The 20,620-nt window shown below is 40.7% G+C and overlaps 1 protein-coding gene across 1 annotated transcript in view; it reads right to left on the reverse strand.

The window, feature by feature from the left end:
* LOC129844361 (unconventional myosin-XV-like) overlaps positions 1-20,620 on the reverse strand; it is a gene marked incomplete at its 5' end in the record, with an annotated part of 207,290 nt that overhangs the window by 158,346 nt on the left and 28,324 nt on the right. The window contains 5 exons of the mRNA XM_055912680.1: positions 1,694-1,819; positions 2,001-2,132; positions 6,097-6,192; positions 6,577-6,700; positions 7,478-7,536. Of these exons, the coding sequence (XP_055768655.1) occupies positions 1,694-1,819; positions 2,001-2,132; positions 6,097-6,192; positions 6,577-6,700; positions 7,478-7,536 (537 nt within the window). The remainder of the gene's footprint in view (positions 1-1,693; positions 1,820-2,000; positions 2,133-6,096; positions 6,193-6,576; positions 6,701-7,477; positions 7,537-20,620) is intronic.

Raw genomic sequence — 20,620 nt, forward strand, 5'->3', positions numbered from 1 at the left:
GATGGTAGATAATGTTATAACATCAACAGGGGGATGGTAGATAATGTTAGGAGGACATCAACAGGGGGATGGTAGATAATGTTAGGAGGACATCAACAGGGGGATGGTAGATAATGTTAGGAGGACATCAACAGGGGGATGGTAGATAATGTTATAACATCAACAGGGGAATGGTAGGTAATGTTATAACATCAACAGGGGGATGGTAGATAATGTTAGGAGGACATCAACAGGGGGATGGTAGATAATGTTAGGAGGACATCAACAGGGGGATGGTAGATAATGTTATAACATCAACAGGGGGATGGTAGATAATGTTAGGAGGACATCAACAGGGGGGTGGTAGATAATGTTAGGAGGACATCAACAGGGGGATGGTAGATAATGTTAGGAGGACATCAACAGGGGGATGGTAGATAATGTTAGGAGGACATCAACAGGGGGATGGTAGATAATGTTAGGAGGACATCAACAGGGGGATGGTAGATAATGTTATAACATCAACAGGGGGATGGTAGATAATGTTAGGAGGACATCAACAGGGGGATGGTAGATAATGTTAGGAGGACATCTACAGGGGGATGGTAGATAATGTTAGGAGGACATCAACAGGGGGATGGTAGATAATGTTAGGAGGACATCAACAGGGGGATGGTAGATAATGTTATAACATCAACAGGGGGATGGTAGATAATGTTATAACATCAACAGGGGGATGGTAGATAATGTTAGGAGGACATCAACAGGGGGATGGTAGATCATGTTATAACATCAACAGGGGGATGGTAGATAATGTTAGGAGGACATCAACAGGGGGATGGTAGATAATGTTAGGAGGACATCAACAGGTTGATGGTAGATAATGTTAGGAGGACATCAACAGGGGGATGGTAGATAATGTTAGGAGGACATCAACAGGTTGATGGTAGATAATGTTAGGAGGACATCAACAGGGGGATGGTAGATAATGTTATAACATCAACAGGGGGATGGTAGATAATGTTAGGAGGACATCAAAAGGGGGATGGTAGATAATGTTAGGAGGACATCAACAGGGGGATGGTAGATAATGTTAGGAGGACATCAACAGGGGGATGGTAGATAATGTTATAACATCAACAGGGGGATGGTAGATAATGTTATAACATCAACAGGGGGATGGTAGATAATGTTAGGAGGACATCAACAGGGGGATGGTAGATAATGTTAGGAGGACATCAACAGGGGGATGGTAGATAATGTTAGGAGGACATCAACAGGGGGATGGTAGATAATGTTAGGAGGACATCAACAGGGGGATGGTAGATAATGTTAGGAGGACATCAACAGGGGGATGGTAGATAATGTTAGGAGGACATCAACAGGGGGATGGTAGATAATGTTAGGAGGACATCAACAGGGGGATGGTAGATAATGTTAGGAGGACATCAACAGGGGGATGGTAGATAATGTTATAACATCAACAGGGGGATGGTAGATCATGTTATAACATCAGCAGGGGAACGATAGAATGGACTTTAGGATAACCCCAGGATTACATCAGGTGTGTGTGTGTGTGTGTGTGTGTGTGTGTGTGTGTGTGTGTGTGTGTGTGTGTGTGTGTGTGTGTGTGTGCGTGCGTGCGTGCGTGCGTGCGTGCGTGCGTGCGTGCGTGCGTGCGTGCGTGTGTGTGTGTGTATATATCTATATATACTTGGTAGGTGACTTTCCCAGCGTAGTGTTTCACTGTGAACTCTGGGAGGGGCATCTTTGGCCGGGCATACAGATCGCTGTTACCGTGGTGATAGTTGCACTTCTGGAGGAAGGTGTGGTCTGTCGCCTTGCAAACGGGACAACAGGAACAGGAAGTTACATTCCGGAGTCACAGAGTTACGGGGGGCTGGTCCTGTTGTTTTACAATTCTTCCTCATTTATGCAAAGACTTCTGGGATATCAGATTTCTCTTGTCTTTACCTTTGTTACGTTCAACCTAGGTGACACACAGGAAGTGACGTGGCTACCTGAGGGAAGCCGCACTGGTCGTCCAGGATCCTCAGTATCCCATGGGGCTTAGCGGCGATGAGGTTGATGACGGCCTGGTTGTCGCCGAAGGGAAGCTCTTGCCAGCTGATCTGCTCCCGGATGTACTCCTCCTGCAGGAAACGGCAGACATACCGGCTCAGAACACGGACGCCATTTTGGGTCAAGGCCCATAGGTTATAATGGAGGGCATGGCTTTCGTATGTGCCTGGAGCCATAACAGTTGCACTCAGATTTTACACAAGTTTCACACTTGGGAAGAATCGGAATCAATCAATAAATCAAATACAATCAAATTGTATCTGTCGAATACTTACAAAACCCTGAACTAACAGTTTAAAGAAATAGAGTTAAGAAAATATTTACTAAATAAACTAAAGTACATTTTTTATAAAAAGTAACACTATAAAATGACAATAACAAGGCTATATACAGGGGGGTACCGGTACCGAGTCAATGTGGAGGCTATATACAGGGGGTGCCGGTACAGAGTCAATGTGGAGGCTATATACAGGGGGTACCGGTACAGAGTCAATGTGGAGGCTATATACAGGGGGTACCGGTACAGAGTCAATGTGGAGGCTATATACAGGGTGTACCGGTACAGAGTCAATGTGGAGGCTATATACAGGGGGTACCGGTACCGAGTCAATGTGGAGGCTATATACAGGGGGGTACCGGTACAGAGTCAATGTGGAGGCTATATACAGGGGGTACCGGTACCGAGTCAATGTGGAGGCTATATAAAGGGGGGTACCGGTACAGAGTCAATGTGGAGGCTATATACAGGGGGTACCGGTACAGAGTCAATGTGGAGGCTATATACAGGGGGTACCGGTACAGAGTCAATGTGGAGGCTATATACAGGGGGTGCCGGTACAGAGTCAATGTGGAGGCTATATACAGGGGGTACCGGTACAGAGTCAATGTGGAGGCTATATACAGGGGGTACCGGTACAGAGTCAATGTGGAGGCTATATACAGGGTGTACCGGTACAGAGTCAATGTGGAGGCTATATACAGGGGGTACCGGTACCGAGTCAATGTGGAGGCTATATACAGGGGGGGTACCGGTACAGAGTCAATGTGGAGGCTATATACAGGGGGTACCGGTACCGAGTCAATGTGGAGGCTATATAAAGGGGGGTACCGGTACAGAGTCAATGTGGAGGCTATATACAGGGGGTACCGGTACAGAGTCAATGTGGAGGCTATATACAGGGGGTACCGGTACAGAGTCAATGTGGAGGCTATATACAGGGGGTACCGGTACAGAGTCAATGTGGAGGCTATATACAGGGGGGTACCGGTACAGAGTCAATGTGGAGGCTATATACAGGGGGTACCGGTACCGAGTCAATGTGGAGGCTATATACAGGGGGTACTGGTACAGAGTCAATGTGGAGACTATATACAGGGGGTACCGGTACAGAGTCAATGTGGAGGCTATATACAGGGGGTACCGGTACAGAGTCAATGTGGAGGCTATATACAGGGGGTACCGGTACCGAGTCAATGTGGAGGCTATATACAGGGGGGTACCGGTACAGAGTCAATGTGGAGGCTATATACAGGGGGTACCGGTACCGAGTCAATGTGGAGGCTATATAAAGGGGGGTACCGGTACAGAGTCAATGTGGAGGCTATATACAGGGGGTACCGGTACAGATTCAATGTGGAGGCTATATACAGGGGGTACCGGTACAGAGTCAATGTGGAGGTTATATACAGGGGGTACCGGTACAGAGTCAATGTGGAGGCTATATACAGGGGGTACCGGTACAGAGTCAATGTGGAGGCTATATACAGGGGGTACTGGTACAGAGTCAATGTGGAGGCTATATACAGGGTGTTACGGTACAGAGTCAATGTGGAGGCTATATACAGGGTGTTACGGTACAGAGTCAATGTGGAGGCTATATACAGGGTGTTACGGTACAGAGTCAATGTGGAGGCTATATACAGGGGGTACCGGTACAGAGTCAATGTGGAGACTATATACAGGGTATTACGGTACAGAGTCAATGTGGAGGCTATATACAGGGGGTACCGGTACAGAGTCAATGTGGAGACTATATACAGGGTGTACTGGTACAGAGTCAATGTGGAGGCTATATACAGGGGGTACCGGTACAGAGTCAATGTGGAGGCTATATACAGGGTGTACCGGTACAGAGTCAATGTAGAGGCTATATACAGGGGGTACTGGTACAGAGTCAATGTGGAGGCTATATACAGGGGGTACCGGTACAGAGTCAATGTGGAGGCTATATACAGGGGGTACCGGTACAGAGTCAATGTGGAGGCTATATACAGGGGGTACCGAGTCAGTGTGGAGGCTATATACAGGGTGTTACGGTACAGAGTCAATGTGGAGGCTATATACAGGGGGTACCGGTACAGAGTCAATGTGGAGGCTATATACAGGGTGTTACGGTACAGAGTCAATGTGGAGGCTATATACAGGGGGTACTGGTACAGAGTCAATGTAGAGGCTATATACAGGGTGTTACGGTACAGAGTCAATGTGGAGACTATATACAGGGGGTACCGGTACAGAGTCAATGTGGAGGCTATATACAGGGGGTACCGGTACAGAGTCAATGTGGAAGCTATATACAGGGGGTACCGGTACTAAGTCAGCGTGCGGGGGTACAGGTTAGACAATTTTTAGGGCCTTCCTCTGACACCACCTGGTGTAGAGGTCCTGGATGACAGGTAGCTTGGCCATAGTGATGTACTGGGCTGTACGCACTACCCTCTGTAGTAGGGCCTTCCTCTGACACCGCCTGGTATAGAGGTCCTGGATGACAGGTAGCTTGGCCATAGTGATGTACTGGCCTGTACGCACTACCCTCTGTAGTAGGGCCTTCCTCTGACACCGCCTGGTATAGAGGTACTGGATGACAGGTAGCTTGGCCATAGTGATGTACTGGGCCGTACGCACTACCCTCTGTAGTATGGCCTTCCTCTGACACCGCCTGGTATAGAGGTCCTGGATGACAGGTAGCTTGGCCATAGTGATGTACTGGCCTGTACGCACTACCCTCTGTAGTAGGGCCTTCCTCTGACACCGCCTGGTATAGAGGTACTGGATGATAGGTAGCTTGGCCATAGTGATGTACTGGGCCGTACGCACTACCCTCTGTAGTATGGCCTTCCTCTGACACCGCCTGGTATCGAGGTCCTGGATTACAGGTAGCTTGGCCATAGTGATGTACTGGGCCGTACGCACTACCCTCTGTAGTATGGCCTTCCTCTGACACCGCCTGGTATAGAGGTCCTGGATGACAGGTAGCTTGGCCATAGTGATGTACTGGGCCGTACGCACTACCCTCTGTAGTATGGCCTTCCTCTGACACCGCCTGGTATAGAGGTCCTGGATGACAGGTAGCTTGGCCATAGTGATGTACTGGCCTGTACGCACTACCCTCTGTAGTATGGCCTTCCTCTGACACCGCCTGGTATAGAGGTACCGGATGACAGGTAGCTTGGCCATAGTGATGTACTGGCCTGTACGCACTACCCTCTGTAGTATGGCCTTCCTCTGACACCGCCTGGTATAGAGGTCCTGGATGACAGGTAGCTTGGCCATAGTGATGTACTGGGCCGTACGCACTACCTTCTGTAGTGCCTCACGGTTGGATGCTGAGCAGTTGCCATACCAATAGGAAGCTCTACGCAAAAATAACTGATGTTCATTTTAACTCAGAGGTTCAGAGTTTCCGATAGCACGTGAACACTGCATAAGGAAACTAACTCTTAACAGGCTCAGAACACAGGTGCCATTTTGGGTCCAGGCCCATGTGTTTTTATGGAGACTGTGGCTCAGTGTATTGCCAGTTCCACTCAGAAACAGCAGCAGCCATACGGGCTCAAAACACGGACGCCATTTTGGGTCCAGGCCCATGTGTTTTTAATGGAGACTGTGGCTCAGTGTATTGCCAGTTGCACTCAGAAACAGCAGCAGCCATACGGGCTCAAAACATGAACACCATTTTGGGTCCAGGCCCATGTGTTTTTATGGAGACTGTGGCTCAGTGTGGTCTCAGCGTGTTGCCAGTTGCACTGACTGACCTGCTCTTCCCTGAAAATGATCCTGTTGAAGTAGAACTGCAGGGTCTCGTTGGCATAGTTGATACACAGCTGCTCAAAACTGTTGAATAACAGATCCTATAGAGAGAGAGAGAGAGAGAGAGAGACAGAGAGAGAGAGAGAGAGAGAGAGAGAGAGAGAGAGAGAGAGAGAGAGAGAGAGAGAGAGAGAGAGAGAGAGACAGAGAGACAGAGAGAGAGACAGAGAGAGACAGAGAGAGAGAGACAGAGAGACAGAGACAGAGAGAGACAGAGACAGAGAGAGAGAGAGAGAGAGAGAGAGAGAGAGACAGACAGAGAAGGAAAAGTTGTCTAAAGTATAAACTGATGGAAACCCATGCTTGCAGACTGGTGTGTGTGTGTGTGTGTGTGTGTGTGTGTGTGTGTGTGTGTGTGTGTGTGTGTGTGTGTGTGTGTGTGTGTGTGTGTGTGTGTGTGTGTGTGTGTGTGTGTGAGCAGCAACCTCGAAGCCGTATATGTCCAGTATAGAGATGGACAGAGCCTCGTTGCGAGGATAGACCCGCCCATTTATCTTCTCGGTCAGCCAATGAAACAGCAGCGAGTACAGGATCTTTGCAACTGCGTCTCTATGGAAACAGACACGCTGTAGTACAGGTCCAATAGAAGATGAGGTTAGAACAACAAGTATCTTACACACACACACACACACACACACACACACACACACACACACACACACACACACACACACACACAGACACACACACACACACACACACACACACACACACAGACACACACACACACACACACACACACACACACACACACACACACACACACACACACACACACACACACACACACACAGACACACACACACACACACACACACACACACACACACACACACACACACACACACACACACACACACACACACACACACACACACACACACACACACACGCTGTAGTACAGGTCCAATAGAAGATGAGGTTAAAACAACAAGTATATTTATAACAACAAGTATATATATCTCTGTCTCTCTCTCTGTCTCCCTCTCTCTCTCTCTCTCTCTCTGAGGTTAAAACAACAAGTATATTACACAGCTAAAACACCACACATCGACCGACCGACCGACCGACCGACCGACCGACAGACAGACAGACAAACACACACACAGACAAGCTGTAGTACAGGTCCAATAGAAGATGCCCGAGGTTAGAACAACAAGTATCTTACACACACACACACACACACACAGACACACACACACACACACACACACACACACACACACACACACACACACACACACACACACACACACACACACACACACACACACACACACACATACACACACACACACACACACACACACACACACACACACACACCTGGCATCCACAGCACTCTCCACTGTCAGAGGGGTGTAGATCTTCTCCCGGACGGTATCCTACAGGGTCAAAGGTCACACAGACAGACAAACAGACAGACAGACAGACAGACAGACAGACAGACAGACAGACAGACAGATAGACAGACAGGAAGTCTATTAAGATGAGTAGAGGTCATGTATTAGTAGTAGATGTAGTAACCATGATGTAGTAGAGGTCATGTAGTAGATGTAGTAACCATGATGTAGTAGAGGTCATGTAGTAGATGTAGTAACCATGATGTAGTAGAGGTCATGTATTAGTAGTAGATGTAGTAACCATGATGTAGTAGAGGTCATGTATTAGATGTAGTAACCATGATGTAGTAGAGGTCATGTATTAGTAGTAGAGGTAGTAGAGGTGTAGTAGATGTAGTAGAGGTCATGTATTAGATGTAGTAACCATGATGTAGTAGAGGTCATGTATTAGTAGTAGAGGTAGTAACCATGATGTAGTAGAGGTCATGTATTAGATGTAGTAACCATGATGTAGTAGAGGTCATGTATTAGATGTAGTAACCATGATGTAGTAGAGGTCATGTATTAGTAGTAGAGGTAGTAACCATGATGTAGTAGAGGTCATGTATTAGATGTAGTAACCATGATGTAGTAGAGGTCATGTAGTAGATGTAGTAACCATGATGTAGTAGAGGTCATGTATTAGTAGTAGATGTAGTAACCATGATGTAGTAGAGGTCATGTATTAGATGTAGTAACCATGATGTAGTAGAGGTCATGTAGTAGATGTAGTAACCATGATGTAGTAGAGGTCATGTATTAGATGTAGTAACCATGATGTAGTAGAGGTCATGTTGTAGATGTAGTAACCATGATGTAGTAGAGGTCATGTATTAGTAGTAGATGTAGTAACCATGATGTAGTAGAGGTCATGTAGTAGATGTAGTAACCATGATGTAGTAGAGGTCATGTATTAGTAGTAGATGTAGTAACCATGATGTAGTAGAGGTCATGTATTAGTAGTAGATGTAGTAACCATGATTTAGTAGAGGTCATGTAGTAGATGTAGTAACCATGATGTAGTAGAGGTCATGTATTAGATGTAGTAACCATGATGTAGTAGAGGTCATGTATTAGTAGTAGTAACCATGATGTAGTAGAGGTCATGTATTAGTAGTAGATGTAGTAACCATGATGTAGTAGAGGTCATGTAGTAGATGTAGTAACCATGATGTAGTAGAGGTCATGTATTAGTAGTAGATGTAGTAACCATGATGTAGTAGAGGTAATGTAGTAGATGTAGTAACCATGATGTAGTAGAGGTAATGTATTAGTAGTAGATGTAGTAACCATGATGTAGTAGAGGTCATGTAGTAGATGTAGTAACCATGATGTAGTAGAGGTCATGTATTAGTAGTAGATGTAGTAACCATGATGTAGTAGAGGTCATGTAGTAGATGTAGTAACCATGATGTAGTAGAGGTCATGTATTAGTAGTAGATGTAGTAACCATGATGTAGTAGAGGTCATGTAGTAGATGTAGTAACCATGATGTAGTAGAGGTCATGTAGTAGATGTAGTAACCATGATGTAGTAGAGGTCATGTATTAGTAGTAGATGTAGTAACCATGATGTAGTAGAGGTAATGTATTAGTAGTAGATGTAGTAACCATGATGTAGTAGAGGTAATGTATTAGTAGTAGATGTAGTAACCATGATGTAGTAGAGGTCATGTATTAGTAGTAGATGTAGTAACCATGATGTAGTAGAGGTCATGTATTAGTAGTAGATGTAGTAACCATGATGTAGTAGAGGTCATGTATTAGATGTAGTAACCATGATGTAGTAGAGGTCATGTATTAGTAGTAGATGTAGTAACCATGATGTAGTAGAGGTCATGTATTAGATGTAGTAACCATGATGTAGTAGAGGTCATGTATTAGTAGTAGATGTAGTAACCATGATGTAGTAGAGGTCATGTATTAGTAGTAGATGTAGTAACCATGATGTAGTAGAGGTCATGTAGTAGATGTAGTAACCATGATGTAGTAGAGGTCATGTATTAGATGTAGTAACCATGATGTAGTAGAGGTCATGTATTAGATGTAGTAGCCATGATGTAGTAGAGGTCATGTAGTAGATGTAGTAACCATGATGTAGTAGAGGTCATGTATTAGTAGTAGATGTAGTAACCATGATGTAGTAGAGGTCATGTATTAGTAGTAGATGTAGTAACCATGATGTAGTAGAGGTCATGTATTAGATGTAGTAACCATGATGTAGTAGAGGTCATGTATTAGATGTAGTAACCATGATGTAGTAGAGGTCATGTAGTAGATGTAGTAACCATGATGTAGTAGAGGTCATGTAGTAGATGTAGTAACCATGATGTAGTAGAGGTCATGTATTAGATGTAGTAACCATGATGTAGTAGAGGTAATGTATTAGTAGTAGATGTAGTAACCATGATGTAGTAGAGGTCATGTAGTAGATGTAGTAACCATGATGTAGTAGAGGTCATGTAGTAGATGTAGTAACCATGATGTAGTAGAGGTCATGTAGTAGATGTAGTAACCATGATGTAGTAGAGGTCATGTAGTAGATGTAGTAACCATGATGTAGTAGAGGTCATGTATTAGATGTAGTAACCATGATGTAGTAGAGGTAATGTATTAGTAGTAGATGTAGTAACCATGATGTAGTAGAGGTCATGTAGTAGATGTAGTAACCATGATGTAGTAGAGGTCATGTATTAGTAGTAGATGTAGTAACCATGATGTAGTAGAGGTCATGTATTGGTAGTAGATGTAGTAACCATGATGTAGTAGAGGTCATGTAGTAGATGTAGTAACCATGATGTAGTAGAGGTCATGTATTAGATGTAGTAACCATGATGTAGTAGAGGTCATGTATTAGTAGTAGATGCAGTAACCATGATGTAGTAGAGGTCATGTATTAGATGTAGTAGCCATAATGTAGTAGAGGTAATGTATTAGATGTAGTAACCATGATGTAGTAGAGGTCATGTATTAGTATTAGATGTAGTAACCTTGATGTAGTAGAGGTCATGTAGTAGATGTAGTAACCATGATGTAGTAGAGGTCATGTATTAGATGTAGTAACCATGATGTAGTAGAGGTCATGTAGTAGATGTAGTAACCATGATGTAGTAGAGGTAATGTATTAGTAGTAGATGTAGTAACCATGATGTAGTAGAGGTCATGTAGTAGTAGTAGATGTAGTAACCATGATGTAGTAGAGGTCATGTATTAGTAGTAGATGCAGTAACCATGATGTAGTAGAGGTCATGTAGTAGATGTAGTAACCATGATGTAGTAGAGGTAATGTATTAGTAGTAGATGTAGTAACCATGATGTAGTAGAGGTAATGTATTAGTAGTAGATGTAGTAACCATGATGTAGTAGAGGTAATGTATTAGTAGTAGATGTAGTAACCATGATGTAGTAGAGGTAATGTATTAGTAGTAGATGTAGTAACCATGATGTAGTAGAGGTCATGTAGTAGATGTAGTAACCATGATGTAGTAGAGGTCATGTATTAGTAGTAGATGTAGTAACCATGATGTAGTAGAGGTCATGTATTAGTAGTAGATGTAGTAACCATGATGTAGTAGAGGTCATGTAGTAGATGTAGTAACCATGATGTAGTAGAGGTCATGTAGTAGATGTAGTAACCATGATGTAGTAGAGGTCATGTATTAGATGTAGTAACCATGATGTAGTAGAGGTCATGTATTAGTAGTAGATGTAGTAACCATGATGTAGTAGAGGTCATGTAGTAGATGTAGTAACCATGATGTAGTAGAGGTCATGTATTAGTAGTAGATGTAGTAACCATGATGTAGTAGAGGTCATGTAGTAGATGTAGTAACCATGATGTAGTAGAGGTCATGTATTAGATGTAGTAACCATGATGTAGTAGAGGTCATGTATTAGTAGTAGATGTAGTAACCATGATGTAGTAGAGGTCATGTAGTAGATGTAGTAACCATGATGTAGTAGAGGTCATGTAGTAGATGTAGTAACCATGATGTAGTAGAGGTAATGTATTAGTAGTAGATGTAGTAACCATGATGTAGTAGAGGTAATGTAGTAGATGTAGTAACCATGATGTAGTAGAGGTCATGTAGTAGATGTAGTAACCATGATGTATTAGAGGTCATGTAGTAGTAGTAGATGTAGTAACCATGATGTAGTAGAGGTCATGTATTAGTAGTAGATGTAGTAACCATGATGTAGTAGAGGTCATGTATTAGATGTAGTAACCATGATGTAGTAGAGGTCATGTAGTAGATGTAGTAACCATGATGTAGTAGAGGTCATGTATTAGTAGTAGATGTAGTAACCATGATGTAGTAGAGGTCATGTATTAGTAGTAGATGTAGTAACCATGATGTAGTAGAGGTCATGTATTAGATGTAGTAACCATGATGTAGTAGAGGTCATGTATTAGTAGTAGATGTAGTAACCATGATGTAGTAGAGGTCATGTAGTAGATGTAGTAACCATGATGTAGTAGAGGTCATGTATTAGATGTAGTAACCATGATGTAGTAGAGGTCATGTAGTAGATGTAGTAACCATGATGTAGTAGAGGTCATGTAGTAGATGTAGTAACCATGATGTAGTAGAGGTCATGTATTAGTAGTAGATGTAGTAACCATGATGTAGTAGAGGTAATGTAGTAGATGTAGTAACCATGATGTAGTAGAGGTCATGTATTAGATGTAGTAACCATGATGTAGTAGAGGTAATGTAGTAGATGTAGTAACCATGATGTAGTAGAGGTCATGTAGTAGATGTAGTAACCATGATGTAGTAGAGGTCATGTAGTAGATGTAGTAACCATGATGTAGTAGAGGTCATGTATTAGTAGTAGATGTAGTAACCATGATGTAGTAGAGGTCATGTAGTAGATGTAGTAACCATGATGTAGTAGAGGTCATGTAGTAGATGTAGTAACCATGATGTATTAGAGATCATGTAGTAGTAGTAGATGTAGTAACCATGATGTAGTAGAGGTCATGTATTAGTAGTAGATGTAGTAACCATGATGTAGTAGAGGTCATGTATTAGTAGTAGATGTAGTAACCATGATGTAGTAGAGGTCATGTAGTAGATGTAGTAACCATGATGTAGTAGAGGTCATGTAGTAGATGTAGTAACCATGATGTAGTAGAGGTCATGTATTAGATGTAGTAACCATGATGTAGTAGAGGTAATGTATTAGTAGTAGATGTAGTAACCATGATGTAGTAGAGGTAATGTATTAGTAGTAGATGTAGTAACCATGATGTAGTAGAGGTCATGTAGTAGATGTAGTAACCATGATGTAGTAGAGGTAATGTATTAGTAGTAGATGTAGTAACCATGATGTAGTAGAGGTCATGTAGTAGATGTAGTAACCATGATGTACTAGAGGTCATGTATTAGATGTAGTAACCATGATGTAGTAGAGGTAATGTATTAGTAGTAGATGTAGTAACCATGATGTAGTAGAGGTCATGTATTAGATGTAGTAACCATGATGTAGTAGAGGTCATGTAGTAGATGTAGTAACCATGATGTAGTAGAGGTCATGTATTAGTAGTAGATGTAGTAACCATGATGTAGTAGAGGTAATGTATTAGTAGTAGATGTAGTAACCATGATGTAGTAGAGGTAATGTAGTAGATGTAGTAACCATGATGTAGTAGAGGTCATGTAGTAGATGTAGTAACCATGATGTAGTAGAGGTCATGTATTAGATGTAGTAACCATGATGTAGTAGAGGTCATGTATTAGTAGTATATGTAGTAACCATGATGTAGTAGAGGTCATGTATTAGTAGTAGATGTAGTAACCATGATGTAGTAGAGGTCATGTATTAGTAGTAGATGTAGTAACCATGATGTAGTAGAGGTCATGTATTAGTAGTAGATGTAGTAACCATGATGTAGTAGAGGTCATGTATTAGTAGTAGATGTAGTAACCATGATGTAGTAGAGGTAATGTAGTAGATGTAGTAACCATGATGTAGTAGAGGTCATGTAGTAGATGTAGTAACCATGATGTAGTAGAGGTCATGTAGTAGATGTAGTAACCATGATGTAGTAGAGGTCATGTATTAGATGTAGTAACCATGATGTAGTAGAGGTAATGTATTAGTAGTAGATGTAGTAACCATGATGTAGTAGAGGTCATGTAGTAGATGTAGTAACCATGATGTAGTAGAGGTCATGTATTAGTAGTAGATGTAGTAACCATGATGTAGTAGAGGTAATGTATTAGTAGTAGATGTAGTAACCATGATGTAGTAGAGGTAATGTAGTAGATGTAGTAACCATGATGTAGTAGAGGTCATGTAGTAGATGTAGTAACCATGATGTAGTAGAGGTCATGTAGTAGATGTAGTAACCATGATGTAGTAGAGGTCATGTATTAGATGTAGTAACCATGATGTAGTAGAGGTCATGTATTAGTAGTAGATGTAGTAACCATGATGTAGTAGAGGTCATGTATTAGATGTAGTAACCATGATGTAGTAGAGGTCATGTAGTAGATGTAGTAACCATGATGTAGTAGAGGTCATGTATTAGTAGTAGATGTAGTAACCATGATGTAGTAGAGGTCATGTATTAGTAGTAGATGTAGTAACCATGATGTAGTAGAGGTCATGTATTAGTAGTAGATGTAGTAACCATGATGTAGTAGAGGTCATGTAGTAGATGTAGTAACCATGATGTAGTAGAGGTCATGTATTAGTAGTAGATGTAGTAACCATGATGTAGTAGAGGTCATGTAGTAGATGTAGTAACCATGATGTAGTAGAGGTCATGTAGTAGATGTAGTAACCATGATGTAGTAGAGGTCATGTAGTAGATGTAGTAACCATGATGTAGTAGAGGTCATGTACTAGTAGTAGATGTAGTAACCATGATGTAGTAGAGGTCATGTAGTAGATGTAGTAACCATGATGTAGTAGAGGTCATGTATTAGTAGTAGATGTAGTAACCATGATGTAGTAGAGGTCATGTAGTAGATGTAGTAACCATGATGTAGTAGAGGTAATGTATTAGTAGTAGATGTAGTAACCATGATGTAGTAGAGGTCATGTATTAGTAGTAGATGTAGTAACCATGATGTAGTAGAGGTCATGTAGTAGTAGTAGATGTAGTAACCATGATGTAGTAGAGGTCATGTAGTAGATGTAGTAACCATGATGTAGTAGAGGTCATGTATTAGATGTAGTAACCATGATGTAGTAGAGGTAATGTAGTAGATGTAGTAACCATGATGTAGTAGAGGTCATGTATTAGTAGTAGATGTAGTAACCATGATGTAGTAGAGGTCATGTATTAGATGTAGTAACCATGATGTAGTAGAGGTCATGTATTAGTAGTAGATGTAGTAACCATGATGTAGTAGAGGTCATGTAGTAGATGTAGTAACCATGATGTAGTAGAGGTAATGTATTAGATGTAGTAACCATGATGTAGTAGAGGTAATGTATTAGTAGTAGATGTAGTAACCATGATGTAGTAGAGGTAATGTATTAGTAGTAGATGTAGTAACCATGATGTAGTAGAGGTCATGTAGTAGATGTAGTAACCATGATGTAGTAGAGGTCATGTATTAGATGTAGTAACCATGATGTAGTAGAGGTCATGTAGTAGATGTAGTAACCATGATCTAGTAGAGGTCATGTATTAGATGTAGTAACCATGATGTAGTAGAGGTCATGTAGTAGATGTAGTAACCATGATGTAGTAGAGGTCATGTATTAGTAGTAGATGTAGTAACCATGATGTAGTAGAGGTCATGTAGTAGATGTAGTAACCATGATGTAGTAGAGGTCATGTATTAGATGTAGTAACCATGATGTAGTAGAGGTCATGTAGTAGATGTAGTAACCATGATGTAGTAGAGGTCATGTATTAGATGTAGTAACCATGATGTAGTAGAGGTAATGTAGTAGATGTAGTAACCATGATGTAGTAGAGGTCATGTATTAGTAGTAGATGTAGTAACCATGATGTAGTAGAGGTCATGTAGTAGATGTAGTAACCATGATGTATTAGAGATCATGTAGTAGTAGTAGATGTAGTAACCATGATGTAGTAGAGGTCATGTATTAGTAGTAGATGTAGTAACCATGATGTAGTAGAGGTCATGTATTAGTAGTAGATGTAGTAACCATGATGTAGTAGAGGTCATGTAGTAGATGTAGTAACCATGATGTAGTAGAGGTCATGTAGTAGATGTAGTAACCATGATGTAGTAGAGGTCATGTATTAGATGTAGTAACCATGATGTAGTAGAGGTAATGTATTAGTAGTAGATGTAGTAACCATGATGTAGTAGAGGTAATGTATTAGTAGTAGATGTAGTAACCATGATGTAGTAGAGGTCATGTAGTAGATGTAGTAACCATGATGTAGTAGAGGTAATGTATTAGTAGTAGATGTAGTAACCATGATGTAGTAGAGGTCATGTAGTAGATGTAGTAACCATGATGTACTAGAGGTCATGTATTAGATGTAGTAACCATGATGTAGTAGAGGTAATGTATTAGTAGTAGATGTAGTAACCATGATGTAGTAGAGGTCATGTATTAGATGTAGTAACCATGATGTAGTAGAGGTCATGTAGTAGATGTAGTAACCATGATGTAGTAGAGGTCATGTATTAGTAGTAGATGTAGTAACCATGATGTAGTAGAGGTAATGTATTAGTAGTAGATGTAGTAACCATGATGTAGTAGAGGTAATGTAGTAGATGTAGTAACCATGATGTAGTAGAGGTCATGTAGTAGATGTAGTAACCATGATGTAGTAGAGGTCATGTATTAGATGTAGTAACCATGATGTAGTAGAGGTCATGTATTAGTAGTATATGTAGTAACCATGATGTAGTAGAGGTCATGTATTAGTAGTAGATGTAGTAACCATGATGTAGTAGAGGTCATGTATTAGTAGTAGATGTAGTAACCATGATGTAGTAGAGGTCATGTATTAGTAGTAGATGTAGTAACCATGATGTAGTAGAGGTCATGTATTAGTAGTAGATGTAGTAACCATGATGTAGTAGAGGTAATGTAGTAGATGTAGTAACCATGATGTAGTAGAGGTCATGTAGTAGATGTAGTAACCATGATGTAGTAGAGGTCATGTAGTAGATGTAGTAACCATGATGTAGTAGAGGTCATGTATTAGATGTAGTAACCATGATGTAGTAGAGGTAATGTATTAGTAGTAGATGTAGTAACCATGATGTAGTAGAGGTCATGTAGTAGATGTAGTAACCATGATGTAGTAGAGGTCATGTATTAGTAGTAGATGTAGTAACCATGATGTAGTAGAGGTAATGTATTAGTAGTAGATGTAGTAACCATGATGTAGTAGAGGTAATGTAGTAGATGTAGTAACCATGATGTAGTAGAGGTCATGTAGTAGATGTAGTAACCATGATGTAGTAGAGGTCATGTAGTAGATGTAGTAACCATGATGTAGTAGAGGTCATGTATTAGATGTAGTAACCATGATGTAGTAGAGGTCATGTATTAGTAGTAGATGTAGTAACCATGATGTAGTAGAGGTCATGTATTAGATGTAGTAACCATGATGTAGTAGAGGTCATGTAGTAGATGTAGTAACCATGATGTAGTAGAGGTCATGTATTAGTAGTAGATGTAGTAACCATGATGTAGTAGAGGTCATGTATTAGTAGTAGATGTAGTAACCATGATGTAGTAGAGGTCATGTATTAGTAGTAGATGTAGTAACCATGATGTAGTAGAGGTCATGTAGTAGATGTAGTAACCATGATGTAGTAGAGGTCATGTAGTAGATGTAGTAACCATGATGTAGTAGAGGTCATGTAGTAGATGTAGTAACCATGATGTAGTAGAGGTCATGTACTAGTAGTAGATGTAGTAACCATGATGTAGTAGAGGTCATGTAGTAGATGTAGTAACCATGATGTAGTAGAGGTCATGTATTAGTAGTAGATGTAGTAACCATGATGTAGTAGAGGTCATGTAGTAGATGTAGTAACCATGATGTAGTAGAGGTAATGTATTAGTAGTAGATGTAGTAACCATGATGTAGTAGAGGTCATGTATTAGTAGTAGATGTAGTAACCATGATGTAGTAGAGGTCATGTAGTAGTAGTAGATGTAGTAACCATGATGTAGTAGAGGTCATGTAGTAGATGTAGTAACCATGATGTAGTAGAGGTCATGTATTAGATGTAGTAACCATGATGTAGTAGAGGTAATGTAGTAGATGTAGTAACCATGATGTAGTAGAGGTCATGTATTAGTAGTAGATGTAGTAACCATGATGTAGTAGAGGTCATGTATTAGATGTAGTAACCATGATGTAGTAGAGGTCATGTATTAGTAGTAGATGTAGTAACCATGATGTAGTAGAGGTCATGTAGTAGATGTAGTAACCATGATGTAGTAGAGGTAATGTATTAGATGTAGTAACCATGATGTAGTAGAGGTAATGTATTAGTAGTAGATGTAGTAACCATGATGTAGTAGAGGTAATGTATTAGTAGTAGATGTAGTAACCATGATGTAGTAGAGGTCATGTAGTAGATGTAGTAACCATGATGTAGTAGAGGTCATGTAGTAGATGTAGTAACCATGATGTAGTAGAGGTCATGTAGTAGATGTAGTAACCATGATGTAGTAGAGGTCATGTATTAGTAGTAGATGTAGTAACCATGATGTAGTAGAGGTAATGTATTAGTAGTAGATGTAGTAACCATGAAGTAGTAGAGGTCATGTAGTAGATGTAGTAACCATGATGTAGTAGAGGTCACGTAGTAGATGTAGTAACCATGATGTAGTAGAGGTCATGTATTAGATGTAGTAACCATGATGTAGTAGAGGTCATGTAGTAGATGTAGATGTAGTAACCATGATGTAGTAGAGGTAATGTATTAGATGAAGTAACCATGATGTAGTAGAGGTAATATAGTAGTAATGTAGTCCTGACCGTGACTTTGTGTGTGATATAGTAGAGGTAATGTAGTAGTAGTGCTGACCGTGACTTTGTGTGTGATATAGTAGAGGTAATGTAGTAATGTAGTTCTGACTGTGACTTTGTGTGTGATATAGTAGAGGTAATGTAGTAGTGTATTAGCAGTAGTAGTAGTTCTGATCGTGACTTTGTGTGTGATATAGTAGAGGTAATGTAGTTCTGTAGTGCTGACCGTGACTTTGTGTGTGATATAGTAGAGGTAATGTAGTAATGTAGTTCTGACCGTGACTTTGTGTGTGATATAGTAGAGGTAATGTAGTAGTAGTTCTAACTGTGACTTTGTGTGTGATATAGTAGAGGTAATGTAGTAGTAGTAGTTCTGACCGTGACTTTGTGTGTGATATAGTAGAGGTAATGTAGTAGTAGTAGTTCTGACCGTGACTTTGTGTGTGATATAGTAGAGGTAATGTAGTATTGTAGTTCTGACCGTGACTTTGTGTGTGATATAGTAGAGGTAATGTAGTAGTGTAGTTCTGACCGTGTCTTTGTGTGTGATATAGTAGAGGTAATGTAGTAGTGTAGTACTGACCGTGTCTTTGTGTGTGATATAGTAGAGGTAATGTAGTAGTGTATTAGCAGTAGTAGTAGTTCTGACCGTGACTTTGTCTGTGATATAGTAGAGGTAATGTAGTAGAGTAGTACTGACCGTGTCTTTGTGTGTGATATAGTAGAGGTAATGTAGTAGTGTATTAGCAGTAGTAGTAGTTCTGACCGTGTCTTTGTGTGTGATATAGTAGAGGTAATGTAGTAGAGTAGTACTGACCGTGTCTTTGTGTGTGATATAGTAGAGGTAATGTAGTAATGCAGTGCTGACCGTGACTTTGTGTGTGATATAGTAGAGGTAATGTAGTAATGTAGTTCTGACCGTGTCTTTGTGTGTGATATAGTAGAGGTAATGTAGTAGTGTATTAGCAGTAGTAGTAGTTCTGACCGTGTCTTTGTGTGTGATATAGTAGAGGTAATGTAGTAGAGTAGTACTGACCGTGTCTTTGTGTGTGATATAGTAGAGGTAATGTAGTAATGCAGTGCTGACCGTGACTTTGTGTGTGATATAGTAGAGGTAATGTAGTAATGTAGTTCTGACCGTGTCTTTGTGTGTGATATAGTAGAGGTAATGTAGTAGTAGTAGTTCTGACCGTGACTTTGTGTGTGATATAGTAGAGGTAATGTAGTAATGCAGTGCTGACCGTGACTTTGTGTGTGATATAGTAGAGGTAATGTAGTAATGCAGTGCTGACCGTGACTTTGTGTGTGATATAGTAGAGGTAATGTAGTAGTAGTAGGTCTGACCGTGACTTTGTGTGTGATATAGTAGAGGTAATGTAGTAGTGTAGTTCTGACCGTGACTTTGTGTGTGATATAGTAGAGGTAATGTAGTAATGTAGTTCTGACCGTGACTTTGTGTGTGATATAGTAGAGGTAATGTAGTAGTAGTTCTAACTGTGACTTTGTGTGTGATATAGTAGAGGTAATGTAGTAGTAGTAGTTCTGACCGTGACTTTGTGTGTGATATAGTAGAGGTAATGTAGTAGTAGTAGTTCTGACCGTGACTTTGTGTGTGATATAGTAGAGGTAATGTAGTATTGTAGTTCTGACCGTGACTTTGTGTGTGATATAGTAGAGGTAATGTAGTAGTGTAGTTCTGACCGTGTCTTTGTGTGTGATATAGTAGAGGTAATGTAGTAGTGTAGTACTGACCGTGTCTTTGTGTGTGATATAGTAGAGGTAATGTAGTAGTGTATTAGCAGTAGTAGTAGTTCTGACCGTGACTTTGTCTGTGATATAGTAGAGGTAATGTAGTAGAGTAGTACTGACCGTGTCTTTGTGTGTGATATAGTAGAGGTAATGTAGTAGTGTATTAGCAGTAGTAGTAGTTCTGACCGTGACTTTGTGTGTGATATAGTAGAGGTAATGTAGTAGAGTAGTACTGACCGTGTCTTTGTGTGTGATATAGTAGAGGTAATGTAGTAGTGTATTAGCAGTAGTAGTAGTTCTGACCGTGTCTTTGTGTGTGATATAGTAGAGGTAATGTAGTAGAGTAGTACTGACCGTGTCTTTGTGTGTGATATAGTAGAGGTAATGTAGTAATGCAGTG

This window comes from Salvelinus fontinalis, unplaced genomic scaffold (assembly GCF_029448725.1).
Source record: "Salvelinus fontinalis isolate EN_2023a unplaced genomic scaffold, ASM2944872v1 scaffold_0198, whole genome shotgun sequence".
Taxonomy (NCBI): Eukaryota; Metazoa; Chordata; class Actinopteri; order Salmoniformes; family Salmonidae; genus Salvelinus; species Salvelinus fontinalis.